General features: G+C 41.6%; 4 protein-coding genes across 4 annotated transcripts; 2 read left to right on the top strand and 2 right to left on the bottom strand.

Moving 5' to 3' along the window:
- Window positions 1-3: 3 nt before the first annotated feature.
- cib1 (calcium and integrin binding 1 (calmyrin)) lies at window positions 4-2487 on the bottom strand. The gene is made up of 7 exons (XM_019894002.1): window positions 2326-2487; window positions 1967-2001; window positions 1759-1858; window positions 1484-1637; window positions 1293-1411; window positions 255-343; window positions 4-174 (listed from the first exon to the last, which is right to left on the bottom strand). The coding sequence occupies exons 1-7, from the start codon at window positions 2374-2376 to the stop codon at window positions 153-155; spliced, it is 570 nt and encodes a 189-aa protein (XP_019749561.1). The 5' UTR covers window positions 2377-2487; the 3' UTR covers window positions 4-152.
- LOC109530361 (titin-like) lies at window positions 2415-11139 on the bottom strand. The gene is made up of 5 exons (XM_019893994.1): window positions 10918-11139; window positions 10440-10527; window positions 4007-10264; window positions 2716-3801; window positions 2415-2517 (listed from the first exon to the last, which is right to left on the bottom strand). Exons 1-4 carry the CDS (start codon window positions 10954-10956, stop codon window positions 3767-3769), a joined length of 6420 nt encoding a protein of 2139 aa, XP_019749553.1. The 5' UTR covers window positions 10957-11139; the 3' UTR covers window positions 2415-2517; window positions 2716-3766.
- Window positions 11140-11506: 367 nt separating this feature from the next.
- Window positions 11507-13366, top strand: gdpgp1 (GDP-D-glucose phosphorylase 1). Its single transcript, XM_019893915.1, has one exon. The coding sequence runs from the start codon at window positions 12112-12114 to the stop codon at window positions 13177-13179; it is 1068 nt and encodes a 355-aa protein (XP_019749474.1). The 5' UTR covers window positions 11507-12111; the 3' UTR covers window positions 13180-13366.
- Window positions 13367-16809: 3443 nt separating this feature from the next.
- rhcgb (Rh family, C glycoprotein b) lies at window positions 16810-23851 on the top strand. Its single transcript, XM_019893916.1, has 11 exons — window positions 16810-17504; window positions 18807-18999; window positions 19400-19550; window positions 20067-20214; window positions 20298-20464; window positions 20561-20698; window positions 20977-21113; window positions 21202-21326; window positions 21403-21476; window positions 22193-22260; window positions 23388-23851. Exons 1-11 carry the CDS (start codon window positions 17282-17284, stop codon window positions 23419-23421), a joined length of 1458 nt encoding a protein of 485 aa, XP_019749475.1. The 5' UTR covers window positions 16810-17281; the 3' UTR covers window positions 23422-23851.
- Window positions 23852-25957: the final 2106 nt, after the last annotated feature.

The raw sequence follows: 25957 nt of genomic DNA, 5'->3' as shown, positions 1-25957 counted from the left end.
GATTTTGTAAAACTTTATATGGAAACAGTTTGAAAAATTACAAGTGGGTGATTTATATAAAATAGTAAAGTCAGTAAAACCATATATAATTTACAGCAAGTAACTACTCTGTAGAACTGATTAAACAATACGTGGGTGGTCAACTTCTGTCTTCACAGCACAATCTTGAAGGAACTGTGGAGAGGTGTTTTGAAATAAGTAAATTGTTTTGACAAAGGCGACCATTTTTAATTATGCTAGATTTTTATGCTCACCTGACAAAATCCGGTGACCTTGAAATGACATGCTGAAATTCTGAGAGGTTCACGGTTCCATCCTTGTCAATGTCTGACTCATCAAGAATCTAAATAACATCCATTAGAAAGTATTGTAATTTTACAAATTACAAATCTGTTTGTGTTGTTGTGCAGTGCTTAAAGTGGGCCAGTACGGCATAGCAGGACTTCTCACGTTTAGCCTCTAGCGGGCCTTCACATGAGATTATTAAGACTATTATTTTGTGAATAAGGAAGGAGGGACAATGACAGAAGGGTGACCAGGTCACGGATGAAGGATGGACCAGCAAAATGGGGTAAAGTGCCCATCTCTGGTTATGCTTGCCACTATGTGCAATAGATATATAGATATATATATATATAGAATAGATAGGCATAGATAGAAAAACAATAGTAATTTAGATATTAATCCATCCATTTTCTGAACCACTTTATCCTCACAAAAGTCGAGGGGCGTGCTGGAGCCTATCCCAGCTGTCTTCGGGCAGTAGGCGGGGGACACCCTGAAATGGTTGCCAGCCAATCGCAGGGCACACAGAGACAAACGCTCACACTCACACCTAGGGGACAATTTGGAGTGTTCAATCAGCCTGTCATGCATGTTTTTGGAATGTGGGAGGAAACCGGAGTACCCGAAGAAAACCCACGCAGGCCTGGGGAGAACATGCAAACTCCACACAGGGAGGCCGTAGCTGGAATTGAACCCAGTACCTCTATATTCTTGAGGTCGACACACTAAGCACTGGACCACCGGCCCAATATTAATCATAGTAATTCAAAATAATACGTTCAATACATACTTTAATGTTTAACTACAAGAAAATTTAATACTTTTTTTTAAAGTCAAGGTATACCAAACCAAACTGAAAACCATGAGCACAAAATCAAGAACCGAAGTGACCCTTGGCTTTTATTTAACCGCCGACTTCACCTGGCAAAAGTCGAGTAAGGGGAATACCAGCATTTATTTTTTTCCCACTTCAAGCACTTGGGTCTATACTGCATAATCTCACTCACATTGTGGATGAGCTGTCTCATCTCCTCAGGGGTTAGTCTTGTGTCTTCCGTCTCTCCAGTCAGACAGTTGACAAGTTTCTCCAGGTCACCACAGTCAAGCGTTCCATCATCATCAAAGTCTAAAAATGATAAAATAGCATCAAATATGCTTTTGGTAATCTCATGCACAAAGTTTTTTCAAACATGTTTACCAAATATACGGAATGCGTAGTGGGACTTGATTTCCAATGTTGCCGAGTCACTGAAGGCACTCAAAAGATCGAGAAAGTCCTCAAAGGTGAGGCTCCCATCTTTCACTATAGATGTTGAAAAGACCTGGCAGATCCTCGTTCTGAAGGGGTTGGACTGAAACAGGAATAAGTACAAAGGTCACTGCAGTTTCAGTAATAACTGGGGCACTTCCTCCAAACAACATGATACACCTTTCACCATGAGGAGTGTTTCTTTCTTTATTTATTTATTTTACCTTGAGTTCTGGAAGGGTGAGGATCTTCTCCATGGGCACTCTAACGTTTGGAAGGTCTTTCTCATCTTTCGTGAGCAGCTCAGTGAATCTTTTATGTGCCCTGGAAATAAGCCACAACATAATACCTGGTTCGATGAGCACAACCGTACGAATCTTGCCATTCAAATAGCAAATACGTTCAGCGCGTGGCATAAAAATGGTCACTTACAGAAGAATTTCTTGTTTGGTTAAAAACGTCAGCTCCTAGAAGTAGGATGACAGTTACCACAAACATACACGCACAAAAAGAAATCATACAGGACATACTGTTAGCAACATGTTACTTTACATTTAGTAAGATAACTTGGGATTCAACATGATGAGACGCCACTGTCCGTTCAAATTCTAAATTGGCGTCCAAGATTGGATTCTTCTTGATGGAGTCAGCTAAAATATTTGAAGTTGTCTCACGTTGCTGGGTGGAACAAGTGTTTGGCAGAATGGCAGCTCAGCGTCACCCAGTTAACGTTAGGCAGTCAGGACGGCATCGTGTTTTTTTGTTTAGGATTCTTATATTTGGCCACTTACTTGATATTCTGAGAGCAAATCCTTTCCAAGTTGACTCGCCGTTGTCCCCATCGTGTACAGTCTTTCCCGACGTTAAAGTTTTGTCTTGTAAATACTGTACTGCGATGCCACTTTACTTCCGGTGATCATGTTAACCCTTTCATGCTGGTTGACAGGCTACAAACGCAGCTCCTCGCCAAAGTCCAACACATGCTAACACATGCTACAAGAAGCCAATATGGTTACTAAAGCCTCAAAAGACATTTCTGGATATTCTGGGGGTTATTGACACTGTGCTTTGTTTGAATGTGTGCTGTTTTTGGGGTACAAAAATACGAATACAGTAACAACAAAAACAAAATGGAATTGCGTCAATGAAGTCGTCCTAAATTACGAATCTTTTGGATATACCTTTACCGTCGGCGGGGTTTACATTTCTGAAGGAAACTGGAAAATTACGACATTATTCTCCTAACCATTAGACGTTTCTCCTTTTATTGTATTGTTTTGTGTTTTCATCGCGTAAGTAATATTGTTAAATAAATAATAGCGAATACTGTAGGATTCGTCAGTCTTTTCTTTTTTTACTTTACCTTTGACTGGAACGTTAAGAGGCAAAGTGAGATTTGTTTCCAATGCTCCAATGTTATTCCTGTATCTTTTAAAAGTTGTTGAATTGCAATAACAAATGTGTAATTTTACTAGGAAAAAACATCTGAAAATTATGAGAAAAAGTTGTCATTTACAAGAATAAAGTTCAAAATAATTTATGAGAACAAAGTTGTGATTTAACTAGTCATATAGTATAGGACAAGAATAATGTGACACCTTAGTTTATCCTGACAGAAATGATAATAAAAGTCTTAATATTGGGATGAATAAAGTGAAATGAAAAAAATTTAAACCCTAACCTTTGGAACGGAAGATGTGTGATTTAAACTTATACTGTGCAATTTTAATTCCTAAATTATAACCAGTAGCAACCGTGAGGCGTTCAGGTAAAATGAGTGACATTTGCTAATACAGGTACATATTAATTCGTAATCAATTAATTATTTGATGAGCCGGTGACACGTTAGATTTTTAGATTTTGGTTTTCCATCCATTTTCGACAGTGTTTGTCCTTATAGAGTCACAAAGCTGACTGGAGCCTATCCCTGCTGACTTAGGGCAAAAGGCAGGATACACTGGTCGCCAACAAATCACAGGACAATGTAGGTTTTCTAGAAAATTCAGTTTTGCAATACTGGTGGCAGTTCATTGATGGTTGTGGTACATTGGCCTGACTTTGGTGCAGGCAACATGGGTTCACTTAAAATTCAAGAAACATTTTAACTTGACCACAACACAATATGTGTGAATTCAAATAACTTTTATTTTTTGACATTTAACCAAGTTTAAATAGCTCAGCAATCTACTCAACATGCAGAAGAGTGGAGCTGAACTCTGGAGGAGAGACAAGCTAAGCACCCGGGTTTGTTTCCCAGTCCGTTGAATCTAAAATAAAATACACAAAAAGAGAATTACACAACAGAATACAGTGGAATAAAGTTCTGATGTGATTAAAACAGCACATACTGTTTTAATCACATCCGAACAGTTCTCTCTCTGTTGAGATCCATTTGACTGACCAACTTATTTTGATAGATAAAGCCTGCTATAGTAAAGGCAACATTATTAATGTGATTTCTTCAGACCTTACCTGTCATTCTTGTTCCTTCCCTCGTTTCAGCCGGAACGCCCGTGCCAAATTCATTTTCAGCAGTGACTCTGAAGTAGTAGATCCCTCCCTCCTCCAGGTCAGTCACCTTGTAGGACAACCTGTGGCATCTGTTCGTGAGTCTTGTCCATCCTTTTCTGCTGATGTCCAGTATGTCAACAAGGTAGTTCTTAACGGAGGCTCCTCCCTCATTCTCAGGGATGTCCCAAGTAACTGTGGCAGAGTTCTTGGTAACGTCTTTAACAGCTAAATGTGTTGGCGGACCAGGGGAATCCAGAACCCTCACACTTAGAGTCAAAGAGGCATTCCCGACACCATTTTGCAATTTGACTATGTATTTGCCTGTATCATCGCGAGTCACTTTTTCCACAGTAATGGAGGTGACGGAGTTGGTGGTGTTGATCAGTCCTCTGATTCTTAGATCCACATCTGCTTTTTCCCAAGTGACACAGGGAACAGGTTTGCCAGTGAAAGGCACGGTGAACGTGAAAGCGCCTCCTTCTTTAACATGGAGGGTCTTCTTCATATCAGTGCTAATGTCAAACCTGGGTTCTTCTTCTCTGTCCACAGCTGCAAAAGGATCTGTTTCAGGACTGGCCTCACTGATGCCTACCTTATTTATTGATCTAACAACAAACACATATTCTACACCTGAAGTAAGCCCAGTTACTTTCAACTCTGTCTTATCTGTGTTATGAGTCCCAACTGCCCATACTTTTTCAGTAGATTTTCTGAATTCAACTTTGTACCCAGTGACAGGTGCTCCACCATCAAACAGTGGCTTGTTCCATGACAGAGTGACTGAGGACTTGGAAGAATCGAGTATCGTAGGCTTTCCAGGAGGGGAAGGCAGAAACTTTGGATCTTCTGCCATGGTGAGAGGACATGGTATACTGGGTTCACTTATCCCTGCAGCATTCTCTGCAAAAACACGGAATTCATATTCGCATCCTTCATGTAAGCCAGAGGCTTTGACTCGTAGGTCGTACACAGGCTTCTTATTTACACGCAGCCAACGAATGCCCTGCTTGTCACGTTTCTCAATGATGTACCCGCTGATTCGGCTTCCGCCATCAGATACTGGTCTCTTCCAGCAGATAGTCATCGCATCACTCGTTGTACTTGTGACCTCAACATCCGTTGGAGCAGATGGGATGGTAAAGGGGTCTGCTGCCTTGATGGGATCACTTTCCAAAGTCTCCCCCTCACCATACTTGTTCACTGCCCTCACCCTAAAGAGGTATTCATTTCCTTTGAGCAGCTTAGTTATTTTGCAAGTAGTTGCCGTCAAGTCACCATAAATAAGAGTCCAGGCTACACGGCTGGTTTCACACTTCTCAACGATATAATGCATGATCTCTGCACCGCCTGTTTCATGAGGCGGTCCCCACGATAAGGTGAGTTTCTCTGCTGTGAGTCCTGACGCTTGCAGAGGTCCAGCTGGAGGGCCCGGTCTGTCTAAGACTCTACATGTAATCGCAACAGATGCAGTACCCGCACTGCTCTGTAGGGTCAGAATATACTGTCCAGAGTCTTTCCGAACACTTTCCCGGATTATCAGAGATGTATGCGTCTTTGTTGCTGTAATCTCAACCCTACCCTTCGTGCCAATAGCTCTACTATTCTTTGACCACAACACTGTAGGGTTGGGGCGGCCAGAGATGTCAGCATCTATTCTTAGTAGATCACCCACTTTGACAACCAAAACCTGTCGAAATTTGTCCTCGACGATAATTTTAGGTGGCTCCACATCATGCTGCACAGTGACAGGTCCTGTGGTCTCAGAAGGCGCACTGAAGAGCTCAGCTGCATTCTTTGCAAGTACCCTGAAGTCATATTCTTCACCCTCCGTGAGACCAGTCACCTCCAAAAAGGTGTCGAGTAAGTTGGTGAAGTTACACTTGAGCCAACAACTATCAGGAAGCTCTTTGCGCTCGACAATGAAACTAGTTATTTTAGCCCCACCGTCATATTGTGGTTTCTCCCATGAGAGGGAAACTGAAGAGTTTGTTATGTTGGAGACTGTCAGGTTGTGTGGGGGATCACACGGGTCTCTCGCTGCAACAGGCTCAGAGGCATTACTGCGGGGACCCGCACCAACAATATTCTCAGCATACACCCGGAACTCATATATGAGTCCTTCTTCAATACTTGTAACTTTGAATCTGTTCTCGGTCACTAGACCTCTGTTTAACTTTGTCCAGAGAATACTACTTTGATCTTTGCATTCAATATGATAGCCAAGAATAGGGCTGCCGCCATCACTGCTTGCCGGGTTCCATGTAATGACTATGACAGACTTGGAGGCACTCACAACAGAAATATTGGTTGGTGCACTTGGAACCTTGAAAGGATATTGGGCAACTACAGGTTCAGACTCAACAAAGGGGCTCCTCCCGTAGCGATTCTCTGCAGCAACACGAAAGTAATATTCAGTGCCCTGTGTCAGACGGGATATTTTTATAGACGTCCTGGCAACGGTGGCTGACACAGTCTGCCATATTGCGCTGCCTGTATCTCTCTTCTCAACAACATAATTTGAGATTTGACACCCCCCGCTATATTGCGGTGGCTGCCATATCAGAGCCACAAAGTCAGCGCTCACTTCTTCCACAGTGAAGTCACATGGTTGTCCAGGTTTTTCAAAAACATTAACATGAATTTCAGCAGATGCAGTTCCAGCGGAATTGGTCACGGTTATCTGATACAAGCCAACATCTATCTTCGTTGCATCTTTGATTATGATTTGAGATGACATAACAGATGTACACACATTTACCCTGCAGGTCTCTTTCAATATGTTGCCATCTTTCTTCCATACTACTGTCGGCTGTGGTGCACCCTTGAACGGCACATCAATCCTTAAATCATTACCTGCTTTCACACTGAATGTGGTGGACAGCAAATCAATAACAGGTTGAGCACTTGTGTCTTTTACAGTAACAGGCGTCAACAGGAGCTTTGGTTCACTCCTACCCTTTTCATTCACAGCACTAACTCTGAAGAAATACTCCATTCCTTTTGTCAGTCCATTAATGACTGTTTCCAGTGTTTTACTCTCAGAGCAAGTTCTCCACTTGTCATGTCCCTTTGCCTGCATTTCAACGATATAACATGTAATTTTGCTTCCTCCATCATGATCTGGCTTTTCCCAAGAAAGTTGTACACTATCACTGGTGACATCACTCTGTGTGATTTTCCCAGGAGGAAGAGGCACTTCAGACACTTTAACAGGCTCAACTGTTTCCGCTGCTTGTCCACTTCCAAACTCGTTTACAGCCAAGACACGGAAATAATAAAAACATCCCTCCTGGAGGTTGTCAATTTTATATAAATTCCTTGTGCAGTTACTACACACACTTGTGAACACCTTTCTCGCCTCCTCTCTTTTTTCCACGGCGTAATGCGAGATCACTGCTCCTCCATCAATGAGAGGAGCCTCCCAGGAGATGAAGACAGAATCTCTGCGGACGTCTTTCACTTGCAGGTTTGTTGGTGCACTGGGAGTATCCAACACTCGAACGTTGATAAATGCTGATTTAGAGCCCTTGCAGTTAGAAACGGTCAATACATACTTCCCAGTGTCATTTCTGTTTACATTTTCAATCATCAACAATGTGGAGGAGCCTGTCACCTCTGTCTGCGCACGCTCACTGAGAGGACCACCTTCCTTTGACCACTGGACTTCAGGTTCTGGCCTTCCTTTGATGGCGACATTGAGACATAATGTTGAACAGGCTCGAACACTAACGAGCTTTCTCAAAGCTGGGTCTAACTCCACTTCAGGATGCTCCAGTCTGTCAGCTGCAACCACTGACCCTGGTAAGTCCACAGGCTCACCAACTCCATTGGCATTTGTTGCACGTACCCGAAAGTTGTACTCTGCATTTTGTCTCAGACCTTTTATGGTGTCTTTTGTTTCTTCTGTGTTTGCTGTGCATGTGATCCACTCATCATCTGCTGCTTCTTTCATCTCAACAACAAATCCAGTAATGGGAGCTCCACCGTCATAGATAGACTTGGACCAGGATAGAGAAACAGTACTGCGCGAATGGTCAGTCACTTTGAGGTTGGTAGGGGGACCAGGAGGATATGACGTATGACACACTTTAATATAATCACTTGCCTCACTGGGTGCACCAACACCTGCAGTATTCTCTGCCGATACTCTAAACTGATAATAACGTCCCTCAGTGAGTCCTGTGCATCTGTAACGCAAGTCATTCAATCTTCGCTTGTTGCATTTAGTCCACCTAACACCATCTTTATCACGTTTCTCCAGGACGTAGCCATCAATCTCAGAACCCCCATCCGACTCGGGTCTTTCCCACGTCAGCATTACAGAGTCTTCAGTTGTAGCACTGGCTTTAGGGGTAGAAGGCGCACTGGGTGTTTGAAAAGGATTTTGTGCAATGAAAGGTTCGGATTCCAGGAACTCCCCTACACCAAATTTGTTCACAGCACAAACGCGGAATATGTATTCTCTCCCGGGTGTCAGCTTTGCTGCTTTGCAACTGAGAGCTTCAACAAGGGCATCGACCCCTGTCCATGTAACACGACTTGTCTCCCTTTTCTCAACAATGTAATGTGAAACACTGGCACCGCCGTCATTTAAAGGAGCGTTCCAATGAAGATTACATTTTTCACCACTGACAGCTTTCACTTTCAAAGGTCCGTCTGGGGAACCGGGTCGATCCAGTACCTTCACATTAACTGGCACAGATGTTGTTCCATCGACGTTAGTGAGGCTCAGGACAAAGTGTCCCCCATCCACTCGTGTACAGTCCCTGATAGTCAGTGTTGTATGAGTAAGGGTGTTTTTTACATCTGTCCTTGGTGTAGATTTGTTGATTTCCTCACCATCTTTCAGCCACCTTAGTTCGGGAAGTGGCTTTCCAAAGTAATCGGCTTCAATTGTAAATGTTTCGCCCGCCTGAGCGACGATTGTATTCTTGAACTTGGGGTCCATGAACACAGAGGGTCCTTCAATGACATCTTCAGCAAGGATGGTTATACTTTCAGAGGGTTTGCTCCAAACACCTGCACCATTCTTGGCAGTTACTCTGAACTCATAAGTGTGGCCTCCCGTCAGACCTGTAATTGTGAACTGATTTTCAATAACATTGGTGAAGTTTGCTTTCATCCACCGGCCATCTGAAAGCTCTTTCTTTTCAACAATATAGCCTGTAATGGAGCTGCCACCATCATGGCCAGGTTTGGCCCACTGGAGTGTGATAGTCTCTTTTGTAATAACAACAGCTTCAGGTTTACCAGGTGGATCACAGGGATCTCTCGCCACATAGCAGTCAGATATCTTGCTCGATGGACTGAGTCCAGCAATATTTTCAGCAAAGACTCTGAATTCATATTCAATACCTTCCTCCAAGCCACTTGTTTTGAATCGGGTGTCAGGTATGGCAAATTTGTTCAGCTTGGTCCATAAGATACTGTTTTTCTCCTTTCGTTCCAGGTGGTAGCCAATGACAGCGCTACCTCCATCTCTGGCTGGGGGTGCCCATTCAACTAACATGCTGTACTTTGTCACTGTGGACACAAAAGGTGTACCAGTTGCCATAGGCACGCTAAATGGGTACTGTGCAAGTACAATTGAAGATGTGATGGCTGCACTCTTTCCATACCTATTTTCTGCAAACACTCTGAATTGATACTCATTACCAGTCTTTAGTTTGGTGACTTTGATTGTGGTTCGCACTGTCGTTGCTGATACTGTTTGCCACTCCATGTTAGTAATGTCACGTTTCTCCACGACATAATTGTCAAGCTGACAGCCTCCTGTGTATTCTGGTGGCTCCCAGGAAATGGACGCAAAGTCACAACTGACCTCATCAATTCTCACAGGACCTTTGGGTGGGTCAGGCTTTTCAAGAACGACCACTGTTATTTCTCCTGTATAGTTTCCGGCATCGTTGCTTGCTGTGATGGAGTATTGGCCAACGTGCTCCCTGGTCGCGTTTCTGATATGAAAAACTGTCATTGATGATGTCATTGAGATCTGCAGCCTGGATGTCTCTTTGACTGTGTGTCCATCTTTTTTCCATTCTATCTTTGGGGCTGGATTCCCAAGCACTGGTATGTCTACTTTCAAATCTTCACCATTTTTCACTGTGAATGTGGTAAAAGCCAGTTGAAGTGTTGGTTTTAAAACATTGGCCTTTGCTGCATCAGTGGACTGCTCTTTAGGGTTTAGTGTGCTCCTTTCAACCGACCTGGTGATCTGTCCTATAGAAAAACAAAGCAAATAAAGAAAACATTATGTGAGACGTTAGGCCAATTATGATAATTTCCCACAGTGATTTGCGGATATCTTGAATTCATAATAATATTTTATATACACTGTTATGAATGCATGCTGACTCTGAAAACGACATGATGACCAGATGGGTGCCTTGCATACCTTCAACACTGGCAGAGGTGGATGACTCAGGATGAGTATCATGAGTCAGATTAAGGGTCTGAGCTGTATCGTTTCTTTCATTTCCTGTCTACAAAATAGATACAATTGTCATTTGTCAGTGAAATTACATTAAAGCACCGCTGCTTAATTCCTGTATGATCTCATAAAAACCCTTAATATGCATTCTGGCGAGTGGGGCATGGTATTTTTAAAAGTAAATATCGATAGAAATTGTATATGGTAGCCGAGGCTTAACTTTTCATAATGACAGATTTAACTACATACAACTATTCATATTAATCCCAAAGAGCCGAAAAATAAAGGATTGCCCAAGACAAAAACAACATTGAGAGAGAGAGAGAGAGAGAGAGAGAGAGAGAGAGAGAGCGAGAGAGCGAGAGAGAGAGCGAGACTAGAATATGTACAATGTTGTCATATTTTCTGTGGAAGTTAAAAAAAACAACAAAAAATGACTTACTTCTTTGTCAGTTCCTGCCTCCATCCTTATCTGATTCATGCCCTTGTAAGAAACAAAAAAAAAAAAACCTAATTCAACTCAACGTTGTTCGAGATAATGTAAAATGAAGCCTGCTCAGACACAACTCCAGCAGTCACTGCCTGCTTTATCACCAAATGCATGCAGTTACTCAGCTGCGAAAATAGCCACATGACTGACAGACCAGCTGCTGCATCTTCTCAAGTTAGTTGAACCTGCATAGATTACAAAACAAGAGCAAACGTAACTCGACAAAAAATAAATAAATAAAATGCGACCAGACCATCTGTTGTACGTACGTTGATATGATGAAACATATTTTAAGGGTTTTTTTTCTTTTTTAAATGGAGATGTTATATTTTTACCATTTGTGCGGATGCACTGGAATTTTTATGCACAGAGCAAGTTATGGAAATACAGGCCAGTGTTCTAAAACAAGATCAGTATTACATAGAGCTGAAACAATACAGTACACCAAAATTAAAATTATGTTCGTATGTCGATTTCTGATCCATTGGTTCAACGCACTCTTCAACTGCAATCTTGGGTGAAGTAAAACCATTAGTTAAACTTTTATTTTGGCATCCCAAAAAGAAAATGCAAGCGCCAGTGTAGAACATTTAACGGAACACGATGTTGTCGGAGCCATGCTGATGTTAAAAACAAACGTATTAAGGTGTACGGAAAGCGCGTTGTTTGACCGTACCTATGCAATGGTGTCATTAATATCATGATGACACATTTGTTCACTTTATCTTATCGAGATGATGGGAACTAAACTGTAACCCCCGGTCAGAAAAATATGAAATAGGTTTTATTTTGATATCTCAAACCGGAAATACAAATACCAACGAAGAAGAATAGCGTAACTAACCAGGAAATAACAAGTGATCAACATTTTTAAAACGTGCTCATCTGTATGTAAAGTGTTTTGTGTGACGTGCCTGTATTGTAGTATATACAGCTTAGTTGAATATTTGTTGTTATTGTGTTCCAAGTGAAATACTTTCATTTCATTTTATCCGATGGGTGAGAACTGAACAGATGGCATTCAACTGAACTGGACGACTGTGAAGATGACGCAAGCATGTTTGTGCACAAGTGGCGTGAAACGTCATTCGTTTTATTTTTATTTATTTATTTTTTTGATAACTTAGCTCATCTCTAGAACCACCCATGGCAGTCCAATTTGTCTACAGGAACCAGGACTTTATACAGGATGTACGCGTCAATACTGATAACGTATCCCTGTCGGCATGTAAATCGAGGTTCGATTCAGCCATTCAAACTGGATGGACGGACAGAATGGAAAGGGGACTCTTTCGGTACCGTTTGGGAGACTTACAAACACGTGTCCTGCCTGGCACATGCGGTTTTGTGGCCCAGTTAAATGTCAAGAGAGGAATGGAGAGAAGAAAGCCTCAGGAGATCCTCAGTATTCAGCAAGACTTCAACGCCAAACAGTTTAATTTCAACAAGGTCAATCCAGATGAGATCATATTTGAGATGATCAAGGAGTCCGAGGATGGGCATGAAATTGGGAGTCTACCCTACAAGACAGTTGTCTTGGTCAATGTCAGCCCTCTGGAGTTTGGACATTGTCTTTTTGTTCCAGATCCAGCACGCTGCTTCCCTCAAATCCTCACAAGGCCTGCAATTCAAGTTGGTATCGAATCGGTGCTGCTCAGCTCTGATCCAGCCTTTCGCATGGGCTTCAACAGTTTAGGAGCGTTTGCATCTGTCAATCATCTACACCTCCATGGATATTACCTGAAGCACAAGCTCAATATTGAATACATGTCCGTCCGGCCGCTTCTTCCTGAAAAAGGATTTTACGCATTAGCCGGATTTCCTGCAGGGTTTCTCTTCTACACTGAATCAGAGGGAGTGAAGGATGTTGCCAGTGCCATCTGTCATGTCACTGACTACCTAATGGAGGCCAATGTTGCTCACAACCTCTTCATGACCAGAGGATGCCCACCCTGTGCAGAGGATGACAAGTTATTAAGAAAAGGCGTACGCATCGCCGTGTGGCCCAGAGTAGCTTGTTTTGGTACCAAAGAGGAGTCCGCTCTCAACGTTGCTCTCTGCGAGCTTGCTGGCCATCTACCCTTTAAGAACAAGAAGGACTATGAGGTCAACACTGAGTCAGATGTGATAGAAACAATTCAGCATTATCTTTTACCGCATGAAGATTTTCTTCAACTGGAAAAGCAGCTGACTCAACATTTAATGATGCTGTAAAGTTTGGACAAAGAATGTCAAGTGGTGTTCAGTGCTTATGATATTAATAAATGACAATGTGTAATTTTTTTCAGGGCTGATACCGATTATTGTAGTCAAGGAGGCTGATACTGTATTTGAAGCCGATATTTATTTTCAGTAAAAGTGATAATATTGCAATCAAATTTTACAAAATAAAATAAACTCCTCAAGTGTATGTTGAAATGTCTTAAAGCATATTTTTATTTTATTATTTTCACATTTGCAAAATGTTTTTTTAAACATTCTTTAACATTCTCAACAAAAAAAAAAAACGGTCAAGAAAACTCTGTCATCATTGTCTTAAAAGGTTACATGAAAATTTAAACAAGTCATTACGTCCGTATAGTTTGTTACAGTGACTACATTTTCCAAAATTAATATAGACTATAATAACAGAAATGTTAAACTTTCACTTATTTTCATTGTTTTGGGGTGCTGGAGCCTATCCCAGCTGTCTTCAGGTAGTAGGTGGGGTACACCCTGAGCCGGTTGCCAGCCAATCGCAGGGCACACAGAGACGAACAACCATCCGCGCTCACACTCACACTTAGGGACAATTTAGAGCAGTGGTTCTCAACCTTGTTAGAGGTACGGAACCCAACCAGTTCATATGCACATTCACCGAACCCTTCATTAGTGAAAAATAAAAATAGGATTTTTTACAAATTCAAGACATTTATTAAAAACAGAAAAAAAAATTAAAATGACATGGCATAAGTATAGGTTTTTTAAATTGTATGACATACTATCACAACAATCACACAGTGACTACTGAGCGAACTAAATTTCCCGCAGCACTGATTGGACAAGCAATGTAATGTGATCATCTGCAACCAGTGATGGCCAAGTGGGTGTGTCATAACTAATTGACATCTTGAGTCGGGTGTGTCCGAGAGGGTTAACCTCCATGGCAGAGGCTCTGTCGAACCCCTGAGACCGATTCACTGAACCCCTAGGGTTTGATCGAACCCTAGTTTTGAGCCACAGATTTAGAGTGTTCCATTAACCTATGGTGCATGTTTTTGGAATGTAGGAGGAAACCGGAGTACTTGGTGAAAACCCACGCAGGCACGGCGAGAACATGCAAACTCCACACAGGAAGTTCCGGAGCCGGGATCGAACCCACAACCTCTTCACTGTGAGATCGACACGCTAACCAGTCCGCCACCGGGCCACCACATTGTTTTGGGCCACCACATTGTTTTGATTTCAAACAAAAACAAAACGTGCAGCGTTCCCAGGGTAAGCAGCATTTCATAAAGTTAACTGAAAATCTAAATAAATAGTTCCCTCGAGTTAACACGGTTTTAAATTGATCTCTTAATTGGCCATCGGATTATTAATTTTTTTTTTCAAATTATCCGGCCAGTTGTGAATTGGTACATCCTTAATAAAACAGTTCTTTTTATGTCCTCACAGTGGTAATTGAGGTTCATGGGTCATACAAACCTGATATATTTTAGAATCTCTTGCACAATGTAATATCCAGTAGAGGATTGGAATCAAAAATTTTGCCTTTATGAAGATATTACTGTTGGCTCAGGCCTGTGCAGAGTTTACATGTTGTCCCCATCCTTGCGTTGTTTTTCCCTGGCTACTTTGGCTTACTCTGACATTCTAAAATATGACATTGCGCTAATTGAAGACCACATTGTCGAGAAGGTCTGTATTAGCCCTGGGATCGGCTGACGACCTTTCCAGTGTATACCTTGCTTCTCTTTTCATCTGGGGTAGGCTCCCGCTCACCTGCAATCCCAATGAGGACCAACAGTATAAGATTGATAGTTGGCAATCCTGCATCACATGGACATACTGAGATTAAATTCAGCAAATGTACCTTATTTTTTTTTACATGGAGAAAAATAACATGAAGAATTGGACCACTTTGGAGGTAGAAAACAATCTTCCCGATCAGTGTGTAGACTAGAGTGATATGAATGGAAGGGGAGCATCATCCCAGGAGAGCTCATCATGTGCCTGAATGGCATCGCCAAGGCAGCGATGCCAACTCAAATGGTCAATGCAGCGATGTGTGTTTTCATCTGATAACAAGCTTGATTTTCCTCAGCGTCCAATGCTGCCTTGACAAAAACGATTATCTTCACAATTGATATACCGTTAAATCATAAGACTAAGAATTTAGATTTGGTTTTGCGATTACATTTTGTACCGGTTAATTCATTGTCTTGTTCGATAATTTGTAGTGCATAGCTTGTGCTTTGGTCCTTCCAGATGGGTTCCCAAGACAGTAAAATGCGTCGATCAAGTTGAGTTGTAAAAAGTGTAATGATGACCATAGAGCATTGCAACGTAAGGATGAAAGTGTGACTCGTTTTCTTTCTCGATGCAAAAGTCACTGGCTAAATTGAGAATAAATCATCGCAAATAGTTTCAGGGAAGCAGAGTGTACAGCACAATCAGCTGTTTTAGTCTGAATGCATCAACGCATCTTCCTAGCATCTAAAGGAATTTTCCATTCTGTTGAGTAAGGTTTTTTTTTTTAAGTTTTCAAGCCAGTGGATACTTCTTTTTTTTTCAACTTGTATTACAGGTAAGAGTGTAATGCATGAAGCCGACTCACTTTGTGCTTTTGTCTAAGAGACGATTTCCATTGTGCATTATTTAATGGTGAGTTTTACTTTATGGTGCTTTAATTTAGTTTTGAACTGCATGAGTGACCCACTGTGGTGACTCCTGACAAGGAAAAGCCAACAGTTACTTCTATTTTTTTTTTAAGTTTTCAAGCCAGTGGATACTTCTTTTTTTTTCAACTTGTATTACAGGTAAGAGTGTAATGCATGAAGCCGACTCACTTTGTGCTTTTGTCTAAGAGACGATTTCCATTGTGCATTATTTAATGGTGAGTTTTACTTTATGGTGCTTTAATTTAGTTTTGAACTGCATGAGTGACCCACTGTGGTGACTCCTGACAAGGAAAAGCCAACAGTTACTTCTAATAATTTGACTCTGGAAGGGATTATTCAGTTTTCTTTTGTTTCCTATGAGGGGGGTAAAAATAGCGATCGTTGAACATTATGTGTGAGACTGTCCAATCCGAAGCGATTAACCTGATAGCAGGCCCATTTATTAACCAAGGCATGGTCAGCAGCTAATAAAGCTGCATCAAAACGCACATTGTAATTTGTGAACAGTAACGTTCGCGTGACGTGACCCACAGCGTAAGAGGTGTAAACAGATCGATGTCCACTTCTTTCACCACATCTCTTGCGCTGTTCAGGTAGACAGCACAATAAATGTGAGGTTTTATTCCTCCCGAAACCTCAGAACTGTTACGCAGACGCGCTAACCCACCCGCAACTGTCCTCCCCAGTATGAATAATTCTTGATAAATTTAGAACACAATGGGGAAAATCTAACACTGGCTGATAAAATGGATGGCCCGTCACAGGACTCCACGCACTTCTTTACCCACTTGAAAGTTCAGTGGACACCTGGGTTCACCTTGAACCCGGAGCTGTAATGGTTGACTGAGTCAAACCTGCCAAGCACCTTTCTCGTGTCTTGTGGGAAACATGTTATTTACAGTGAATGCTTCACAGGGTCTGACTTCTGAAGTCATGAGAACAACCCCCATTGATGTTTATATCGCTTTTCGAGTGCACACTTTATTTTGCACACAAGATTATTGTTTCCTTATCGGCGTCGACTTTGAATTTGCCACCTTTTCAGTCCCCAATATCGCAATCATTCAATCACTGAAGATCTGAACAGCAGTTGACTTTACCTTTCTCTGTGGACATAATTTTGTGTCATCATCCGTGGAGATTGAAAAAAAGTAACCAGCCTATTTTTGACAAAGTAAGGAATAAAAAGTCCAGACTTCTCTTTTCAAATGGCGGGAGTAAAAGTAAAAAATTTGAAACACTGCATGTTTAGCTTCCAGACGGTGTCGAGGGAGTGACTATGGGAGTGTCCTCTCATCTTCTCTCACCTTCGCTCGAGCGTGGCCTTTCACTTGGTCAGGAACGTCAAGAGAGGACATCCAAGTTGAGCGATTCCACTCCTGAACATATATTAGAACAACTTGAAAATAGGGAAAAAGAAAAGCTAAGGCTGCGGAATGGGCTGCATTCAAAGCTTCAGGGAATTCTGCGATCGTTCTAAAAACACAAACGTTCGTCTCAGTCTTCCAGCAGTGTGTATAGTGTGGCAGACAGCCATGATCATCCTGTTTGGGGTTTTTATACGTTATGACGAAGAGTCCAATCCACACTGGATAGAGCACAGGAAAGAGGCAAACATATCAAGTGACATTGAGAATGACTTCTACTTCAGATATCCAAGTAAGTGACTTCATCTTGGCTCTTCTCTCATCCAATCGGTGTCACCTTTTTTGAAAGAACAAATTCAATGTAGCTTCTGTTCTTGAAGGTGCAATGTTGTTCATAAAGTGTATTTTACTTTTAGAAAAGAACAAAAAAAAAAAAATTAAAAAGCATTTTTTTTCAGGCTTGATACGGAATCAAATCACCCGTATATAATGAGTTGACACTGCTGACATCCACAGGTGATTATTTCCCTAGGGGTGGGCATTGTCACCCAGCTTTCCCGGTTTATGCGTCAAGTGTTTTCCAGTCGTCGCCTCGCTCAAATAAATAAATAAACGAAACAACATATTTTCTTGTAGTTACATCTACTTTTGTGTTGAGATCAATCAGAACCTGTTGTGTTGAGTCACAACTGCCCACTATGGTGTCAAGAGCCTTTTTTTTTGGGGGGGGGGGAACAATTATTTTGAGGCAAATAAAAGACTGTTTCAATTAGATGCATTTAAAACACACTTTTCACACGATGCTGCTTGTCACAATGTATCCTAAAGTTTCATAGTGACAACATATTGTGCCAGTAGATGTGTCAGATGGTTTGTGGTCATGTTTTTGTAAATGACACCGGCCGGGTGATGCTGGTATCCACTGGAGAGCCAATAGCAGGCCTTGTTAGAAAAGTTTGCCTTCCAAAAGATAATAATGATCACAGTTTTTTTTTATTAGTTTGACACCCTCTGAGCTGTCTTAATTTACCGTGCTTATTTATGTTGTTTGCCATGTTTTCAAAACATCACTGGATCATATTTTTAATACTGTGCTTAATACCACCAAAGTGATCGGTAAGGTGACAAAAATCTTTATATAAAAAAAAAAAAAAAAAACGATTTAGGTACAGCTTGCGATTCTTCATTTAACAAACAAATTTTTACCAAGCTCCCATATGAATGTAAAAGTATGCATGTTCTGTGAATATACAAACACATACAATTATAAGGCGACTTTTAAGACATTTCATGTAAATTGCAAAGCGACCGAATTCAATGCTGTCCAGGATCTTGATTGACTTTTCATTTTGGTCAGATTTCAAAACAATTGTTCAGCCATCCAGAATGTTCTTTGAAAATCGTCTGTAAGCGGGTCAAACAAATGCAACCATAAAAGTTTTAGCTGTGCTGGCTCGGTAACATTTATATATATATATATATATATATATATTTTTTTTTTTTCTTCTGTCATACAAATGAAAAAAAGTAAGTTAGCCATTGTTGTCTCCTTATTATGTGTGAACCATATCCTAACACCTTCTTTGATTTTAAGGCTTTCAGGATGTCCATGTGATGATCTTTGTGGGCTTTGGCTTCCTGATGACTTTTCTCAAGCGCTACAGTTTTGGCGCCGTGGGTTTCAACTTCCTCATCGCAGCGTTTTGCCTTCAATGGGCGCTGCTGATGCAGGGCTGGTTCCACTCCCTGGATTACACTGATGGAAAGATCAAAATCGGCGTTGAAAGGTACGATTGTCTCCGACTTCCTCTTCAACCGAATCGTAAATACTGAATTATAAATCATTTAAAACAAATGATGCTCACAGTTGTTTTTTTTGTTTTTTTCTGGAGTGGATGAATATGTTTGATCATTTCCGCCACACTTTTCACAGGAAGAAAACAAAAGATGTTGCAAAAACCAGTCGACCTTGCCAAATCGGATACATTCGATTTAATCATGTTTTTTACTAGTGTAGTTCGCTGGTTCCGAGGTAAACTGAAATGTGACGCTCTTGAGAAATGATGATGCTGTTGAAATCTCGTCTGGTGAATGCACAACCATAACCTCCCTTGTTCATGTTTCTGAAAGTAAACTGCTCAATACTTATGACGTTGACTCCTAAATATTCAAATGTTCTTTTTCAAGTTTAATTAATGCAGATTTCTGCGTGGCGGGCTGCTTGATTGCTTATGGAGCCGTGCTTGGGAAAGTCAGTCCAGTCCAGCTGATGGTCTTGACCCTGTTTGGCATCACATTGTTTGCTGTGGAGGAATATATCATCCTCAGTGTCATACACGTAAGTATGAGGACTCATGTGTCGGTTTGTCGAGATATCCTTCAAAGCATTTTGTTGTTTCAATACTAAACAAATTAAATATAACTAAGCAGCAGCATAGTGAGGTAGTGTTAAGTGCGCCTGCCTTACACTCGAGAGGTTTGGGGTTTGAATCTCTGCGCCAGCTTGCCAGGACTTCCCCTTGTGTCGGTTTTGCCCTGGGTACTCCGACTTCCTCTCACATTCTGGAACTATGCTTGTTAGCTTCATTGAAGACTGACTTGTCCGGAGGTGTGAATGGCTATTTTCCTCGATTTGGCTTGCAACTGGCTGACAACCAGCCCGCATTGGAGTAAGCTCTTGAAAGAAAAGGAATGTATCAACAATGTAGAAATATATGTCATGTATATGTAAGAGTATAGAAATTAATAACATTGACTGTCAAAAGAGAGAGAGGACAAAAAAAAAAAAGCAATAACATCAGCAATAACATAAAACAGAGTGTTTTGTGACCAAATAAGCCTTGTTGACCTGAAGGCCCGAGATGCGGGAGGCTCCATGGTGATCCATACGTTCGGCGCTTATTACGGCCTTGCCATCTCATGGATGCTCTATCGACCCAACCTGGACCAGAGCAGTCGTCTGCAAGGCTCTGTCTACCACTCGGATGTCTTTGCTATGATAGGTAAGGTGGCGTCACGAAAAGGTGCATCACTTTGTTGTTTTGACTCTGCATCTCATGACTTCTTTGTAAAATTCAATGGGTAGGAACTCTCTTCCTGTGGATGTTCTGGCCCAGTTTCAATTCAGCCATCGCCGACCACGGGGACGGGCAGCACCGAGCCGCCATCAACACCTACCTGGCCTTGGCTGCAACAGTGCTCACCACTGTGGCTTTCTCAAGCCTCTTTCAGAAGCACGGCAAACTAGACATGGTAAGAGTCCCTAATAGACCTGCTGAGAATCCAATTTAAGTTCGGTGTCCTGGAGACACACGGCATGGACACACGTTTTGTTCTTCTTCTGCGCAGGTTCACATTCAAAACTCCACTTTGGCTGGCGGTGTCGCAGTGGGAACTGCAGCAGAATTCATGCTGATGCCCTACGGGTCTCTGATAGTTGGCTTCTGCTGCGGTGTCATCTCCACATTGGGTTATATCTTCCTCACGGTATTCTTCACATGTCGTTTAGATGTTAATTAGCATTCTCATGGTGGCCGAGTTAGTTCCCCTTTGAGTTTTAGTTCCTTTCTTAAGAGACTGTTGTATGCTTCTACACTTTGTGGGAACAGTATGGAAGTCCCATTTCTGTTCCAGCACAAGGCACTATGTATTAAGGCAGTGATAGATTAGCAAACACAAATACTGCACAATGTATTGACTGAGGTCTGACATTGTAGGTGCTGAGCTTCACTAAACCATTGCTATGTTTAACGCTTCTCTCACAGCCATTTATGGAGAAGCACCTGAAGATTCAGGACACGTGTGGAGTCCACAACCTTCATGCCATGCCTGGGGTCATAGGTGGTATTGTGGGCGCTATTACTGCTGCAGCTGCTTCTGACTCGGTTTATGGTAAAGAAGGGTGAGAAGCATGTCAGGCTCATGGAATTTTCGATGAAGTTAGGCTTTTGGCCACCCTTAATGTTTTCTTTTTTCTTTTTCAATTAAAGACTGATTAACACCTTTGATTTTGAGGGGGATTTTGAAGAAATGACTCCCACAAGGCAGGGGGGTCACCAGGCCGCGGGCATCTGTGTGGCCGTCTGCTTCGGTGTAGGTGGAGGCATCATGGTTGGTAAGCGACATAGACTGACCAAAACTGACTGAAACACTTTTGGTGCAGTTTTATGATGTCGTTATATACTTGACAGGTTTTATTTTAAGATTACCCATCTGGGGGGACCCGGCTGATGACAACTGCTTTGATGATGAGGCCTACTGGGAGGTTAGCGACTACATCAGTCAATGTCATGAGTGTCTTTTGGAAGTCACAATACATTAAGTACAGTAAAGAGTGACCAAACAGTTGTACAGGGACCAAACATCCCATAATAGTAGTGTTATCCAGTACTCCGTACTACCGATGGCTGCCCACAAGCTCCCCCAGGGTACATGGCCCAACATTGTGTCTAAGTCCGCATTTTGACTGGTTCTGCAACCTCCCATACACCTTCGAGGATACTGCTGAGGGTGTTGAGCTGGTTCCAGTCATCATAGGAGGTCTATGAGCCGTACTTTGCCTGGTCAATCACCTCAGGTGTGTTTGCCATGGGTGACCCTGCCAGGGGTGTAAAGCCGCAGACAACTTAGCTCACTGGGACACACAAAACCCTTGAACATGATAAGGTGATGGCTCAGGTGTATTACTCCAAAAATGGGAGCAAGCATCCTTAAATTTCACAATTACAGTTGGCTCTTGGTTTTGGAATAGTAGTTTTAAAGTTGAATACATGAGAGCTAAAATTCGAAAAATAAGAACTAGCACAAATCTGCAACACAAATCCTAGCAAGTAGCAGCTGTGATGATGCATTCTCATTATTTTTTAAACTGCGCTCTCAGTGCTGTCGCACAAAGGCCATTCACAGTGTGTTAGCTGTCTATTTTTCAACTTTCCAGTTGATGTAGTTGGTACCCTTGAATGATATTGAAATTGTCTGCAGGTGCCTGATGAGGAGGAGAGTATTCCACCAGTCCTGCAGTATAACAATCACATGCTCAACAAAGACGTGTAAGTGTTTTAGTTTGTAGGCCAACAATGTTCAGGTCAAATACTCTCATATCCAGTCAATTTAGTCATTCGTATTTGAAGAATTACTAGCATCACATAGGTTCCTAGTGGAGGGAATATTACTACAGTGTTGTGGAACTTCAGATTCCAATTTCAATTTGAGAAACACAAAGAAGAGTGAGTGTGGTTAGTCTGGACAGCTTTTCCAGTGCTCGGAAGAGCAGTGCATGACAAAAACAAATATTTAACAAGGCCCATAACAATAGCCAAAGTCCACTCATAAATGCAAGAAGTAATAAAAAAAATATTTATAAGGTAAGTAAAAATAAATATGGTGTAGTGTCGACGCACTCTCTCTCAACTAGGGATGTGGCTGCCAGAAGTTACAATTTCTTTCAATGAAAAACAAACATTGACTTTAAATGTTCGACCGATTGGATGATCCATTGCTGCTCAACGTGTGAGCAGTGCTTCCACCGGGGGGCAGTACAGGACTTTTAGGGAGGTGCAGAGAAATAGAAAGAAAAACGTTAATGATTTATATTTGCTGTGGTGAGTGGTGCAAGTTCGCAGCTCGTCAAAGTAGGCTTCAGAAAATTGTTAACAAGGCTTGACTTTATTGGACTTCCTGACAAATGTTGTAATGATGACAGAAAAAGACAGTCAAACTGAGATTAACATGAGAGCTATGAGTGTAATATTTTTCGGGAGGTACCGTTGTTGCTTTTATTGTCCTCTTGGTGGCAGCACTAGTTCACTAAAGAGGATGTCTCCAACGTTCCAGCCGCTGAACAGGACATCAACGGCATGGTTCGAACTCTCTTAGTTCGCGTACACACACGCTTGCTGTTTGGGCGATGTTACGTCATGCTCACGCTCGTGGGTTTTGTGCTTGTGCTGATAGGGTTTTCACAGCACACACGCAAGCACATTTATACAACGTGCACAAGTGACCTTGATGATGCAACGTTGCTGTGCAAATGACATCATTCAATGAGACATACGTAATTTGTCGTTTTAGATTTCACAAGGACCATTATAAGTGAATTACTGGACTGTATAGCTAGTTGTTCAGTAAATGTTTGTTTTAATTATGGGCCTTAATGTATTTGTTTGTTTGTTTTTAGAACTGAGTCAAATTTCACCTTGGAGCAGAACTGATCCAGCGTTTTGAAAATGATGGTTTGCTGGCCTGTGTTGGTCCCTTTTGAATATCCCGATGAACAGAATCGTTCATTCCATATTTTCAACGTCTGAAAATAAATTATTGGCCATCCAGAGAATATATTTATGTAAAATTGAAAATTAGGTAAAGTTAGGAATCTAACTGAAATGGCTAAATGTAGGTCATATTATCAATTTATAGTTAAATGATTTCCATAGCCTAATTCAATATTTGTACAATGTCAATTCATAATATGGATTCGGCCCTTTTTAAGAAGGAGCAAGACACAATGAGGCTATATTGTATGTTCTTTGCTGAGCCCATGTTGATTTGTTCTTGTTGGAGAATTGCACAAGGTTGTGTATGCGGAATAAAATGTTTAATGTGTGAGGAAAGGTGAAATCAGAATAGATCGCTGCAACGCTTTTTGCATTGTTTTCTTGTGGTCATTGGGGTGTCAGAGGCATGAAAGCGGCCACACTTGTGTGATGTCATGAAAACACACCATCATCATCATCTTCACATTATGTGGGAGCATGAGGTGCTGGAAACCCCCAAAATAACATTTTCGTTTTGCATGCTGGATTTTATTTCGATGACTGTGTCTTTATGTGTGTGTGTGTGTGTGTGTGTGTGTGTGTGTGTGTGTGTGTGTGTGTGTGTGTGTGTGTGTGTGTGTGTGTGTTATGTGGTGGAGTGAGATGATTTCTGGTGCATATGAGAGTTTTTTTAGGTTTGTGAGAGTTTTTTGTGTGTGAGAGGTAAATTTTTTTTTGGGGGGGGCTATATGGTACTGATAAGAGTCATCAATGTCAAGGACTCACTGATCCTGTTTGCTGTGTGCTCATGGTTTTGTAAATAAAGTGTTTGCAAAATATAAATCACCCGCTATCTGATTTTGCTCTTAGATTAACAGTGTCATACAGGTGTTACATTTATAAAATATTTTAAATAGTTTACTGTATTGAGTTGCGCCGAGAGCTTTTTCTTTCTTTAAGTGAAAGGATTAAGTTTCTTCGACAGCATCAGTGAAGACTATGCTTGAATGTGTTTGAAAATGCTTTTTATTTTTCCATGCAGCTCATTTCTCTTGCTTCTGATTGAAATCGTAATTGAGTTTTCAATGAGTGGATGAAGTGTGTCTACCAGATACTGCCTTTAAAACAATATGCTAATGAAAAGGATGCTCCCTCGAGTTAAAATATCTCCAGCAAGTCCTTTCCCCAGGAGTGACACAGACTTCTCAAGAAAGGTTCCATGCATACTGACGCCAGGGCACACTAGAGCGACCCAACATGCACTTGCCTTTACACTGTGACCTCAGTTCAAAGGGCAAGAAACGATAAAGGTCAAAGTCAGTGTTTCATGACATTGATCTGACCAATGATGACCACTCTACTGAAAACGAGCATTCTGTCAGTTCTTTTCCCACAGATAAGAGGCAGCAAGGAGTTTATATCCACATCCAGTATTAACAAAAAGCTTGCATTTTAAGTCTCGCTCTTTTGTCTACAGGAACATGTTTGAGTAAAGGAGGTAATGATGCCACAAGTGTTCCAATTAAAGGAGATGCAGCCCTGCCGGGAGAAAGGGTTCCCACATTGCTGCATTGATACTAGCCAGCCCCCCCCCCCCCACACACACACACACACACTGGCCTCTTCTCATTGGACCTCAGTTCCCGCTCCTACTTGACTCATGTTTATTCTCCATCTACTTAAAGGACAAATGCAGAACTAATTCAAGGCGTTGTTTACATGATAGCTGGCCTTCTTAAAAGTGCAGGTGCACCAGGCCTCGGGGCCTCGTGAGACCCAAGTTGAGCGTTTTTTTTGGACTCAAACGGCTCTATCGTGATATTTGATTGACAGGTGGGGGGTATTAAGGAGAGGGTGGGAAAGGAGTACAGAAGAAGGCTTCCAGAATGGGTCGTGCACAAAACATGCTTGCAAACAAGGGGCCACAGAGACGCTCATAAATAATAAAGAATTTGCCAGTAAAAGTGTGTTTACACTGCGTGCCAGTGATAGTGTTTGCAGATTTGAGATTAGGTTGTAATCCTTTACACATGGCTATGAAATGTACAGAAAGGCAGAAATACATCGTGGGGGGTCGTGTATGGGAGGGTGCCCGCTGATATGCATTCACAGCAAAAGGGCGTGACCTCTGACTGCAACTGCAGTTTACTCTTGACACGTGGTTGGTTCAGTGTGTGCATCTTCTCCAAGTATTTTCATGTTACTTTTGTGTTTTTGACTGTTCGTCCTGCTCAGCAACTGCATCAATGACTGTGCTCAAAATTTCCCCACGTATTCCTTTCTTTCTTTTTATAGTATCTATGTATATAACCTTAATTTTTCCAGGCAAGGCTATTCAGAACAGATTGTCATTTGCAATGGGGAGCTGGCTGCAAGCAACAAAGTAAAACAGCAAAACAAAAGCACATATACAATATGTACAACAAACTGCAATGTGATATAGTTCCGCATTTACATCATAAATTACCATACAAAATAGCATACAGTGAATAAA

Source organism: Hippocampus comes, unplaced genomic scaffold (assembly GCF_001891065.2).
Source record: "Hippocampus comes isolate QL1 unplaced genomic scaffold, H_comes_QL1_v1.1 scaffold104, whole genome shotgun sequence".
In the NCBI taxonomy this organism is placed as follows: Eukaryota; Metazoa; Chordata; class Actinopteri; order Syngnathiformes; family Syngnathidae; genus Hippocampus; species Hippocampus comes.
Note: the sequence above shows the minus strand (reverse complement) of the source record. Positions and strands in the feature narration are given on the sequence as shown.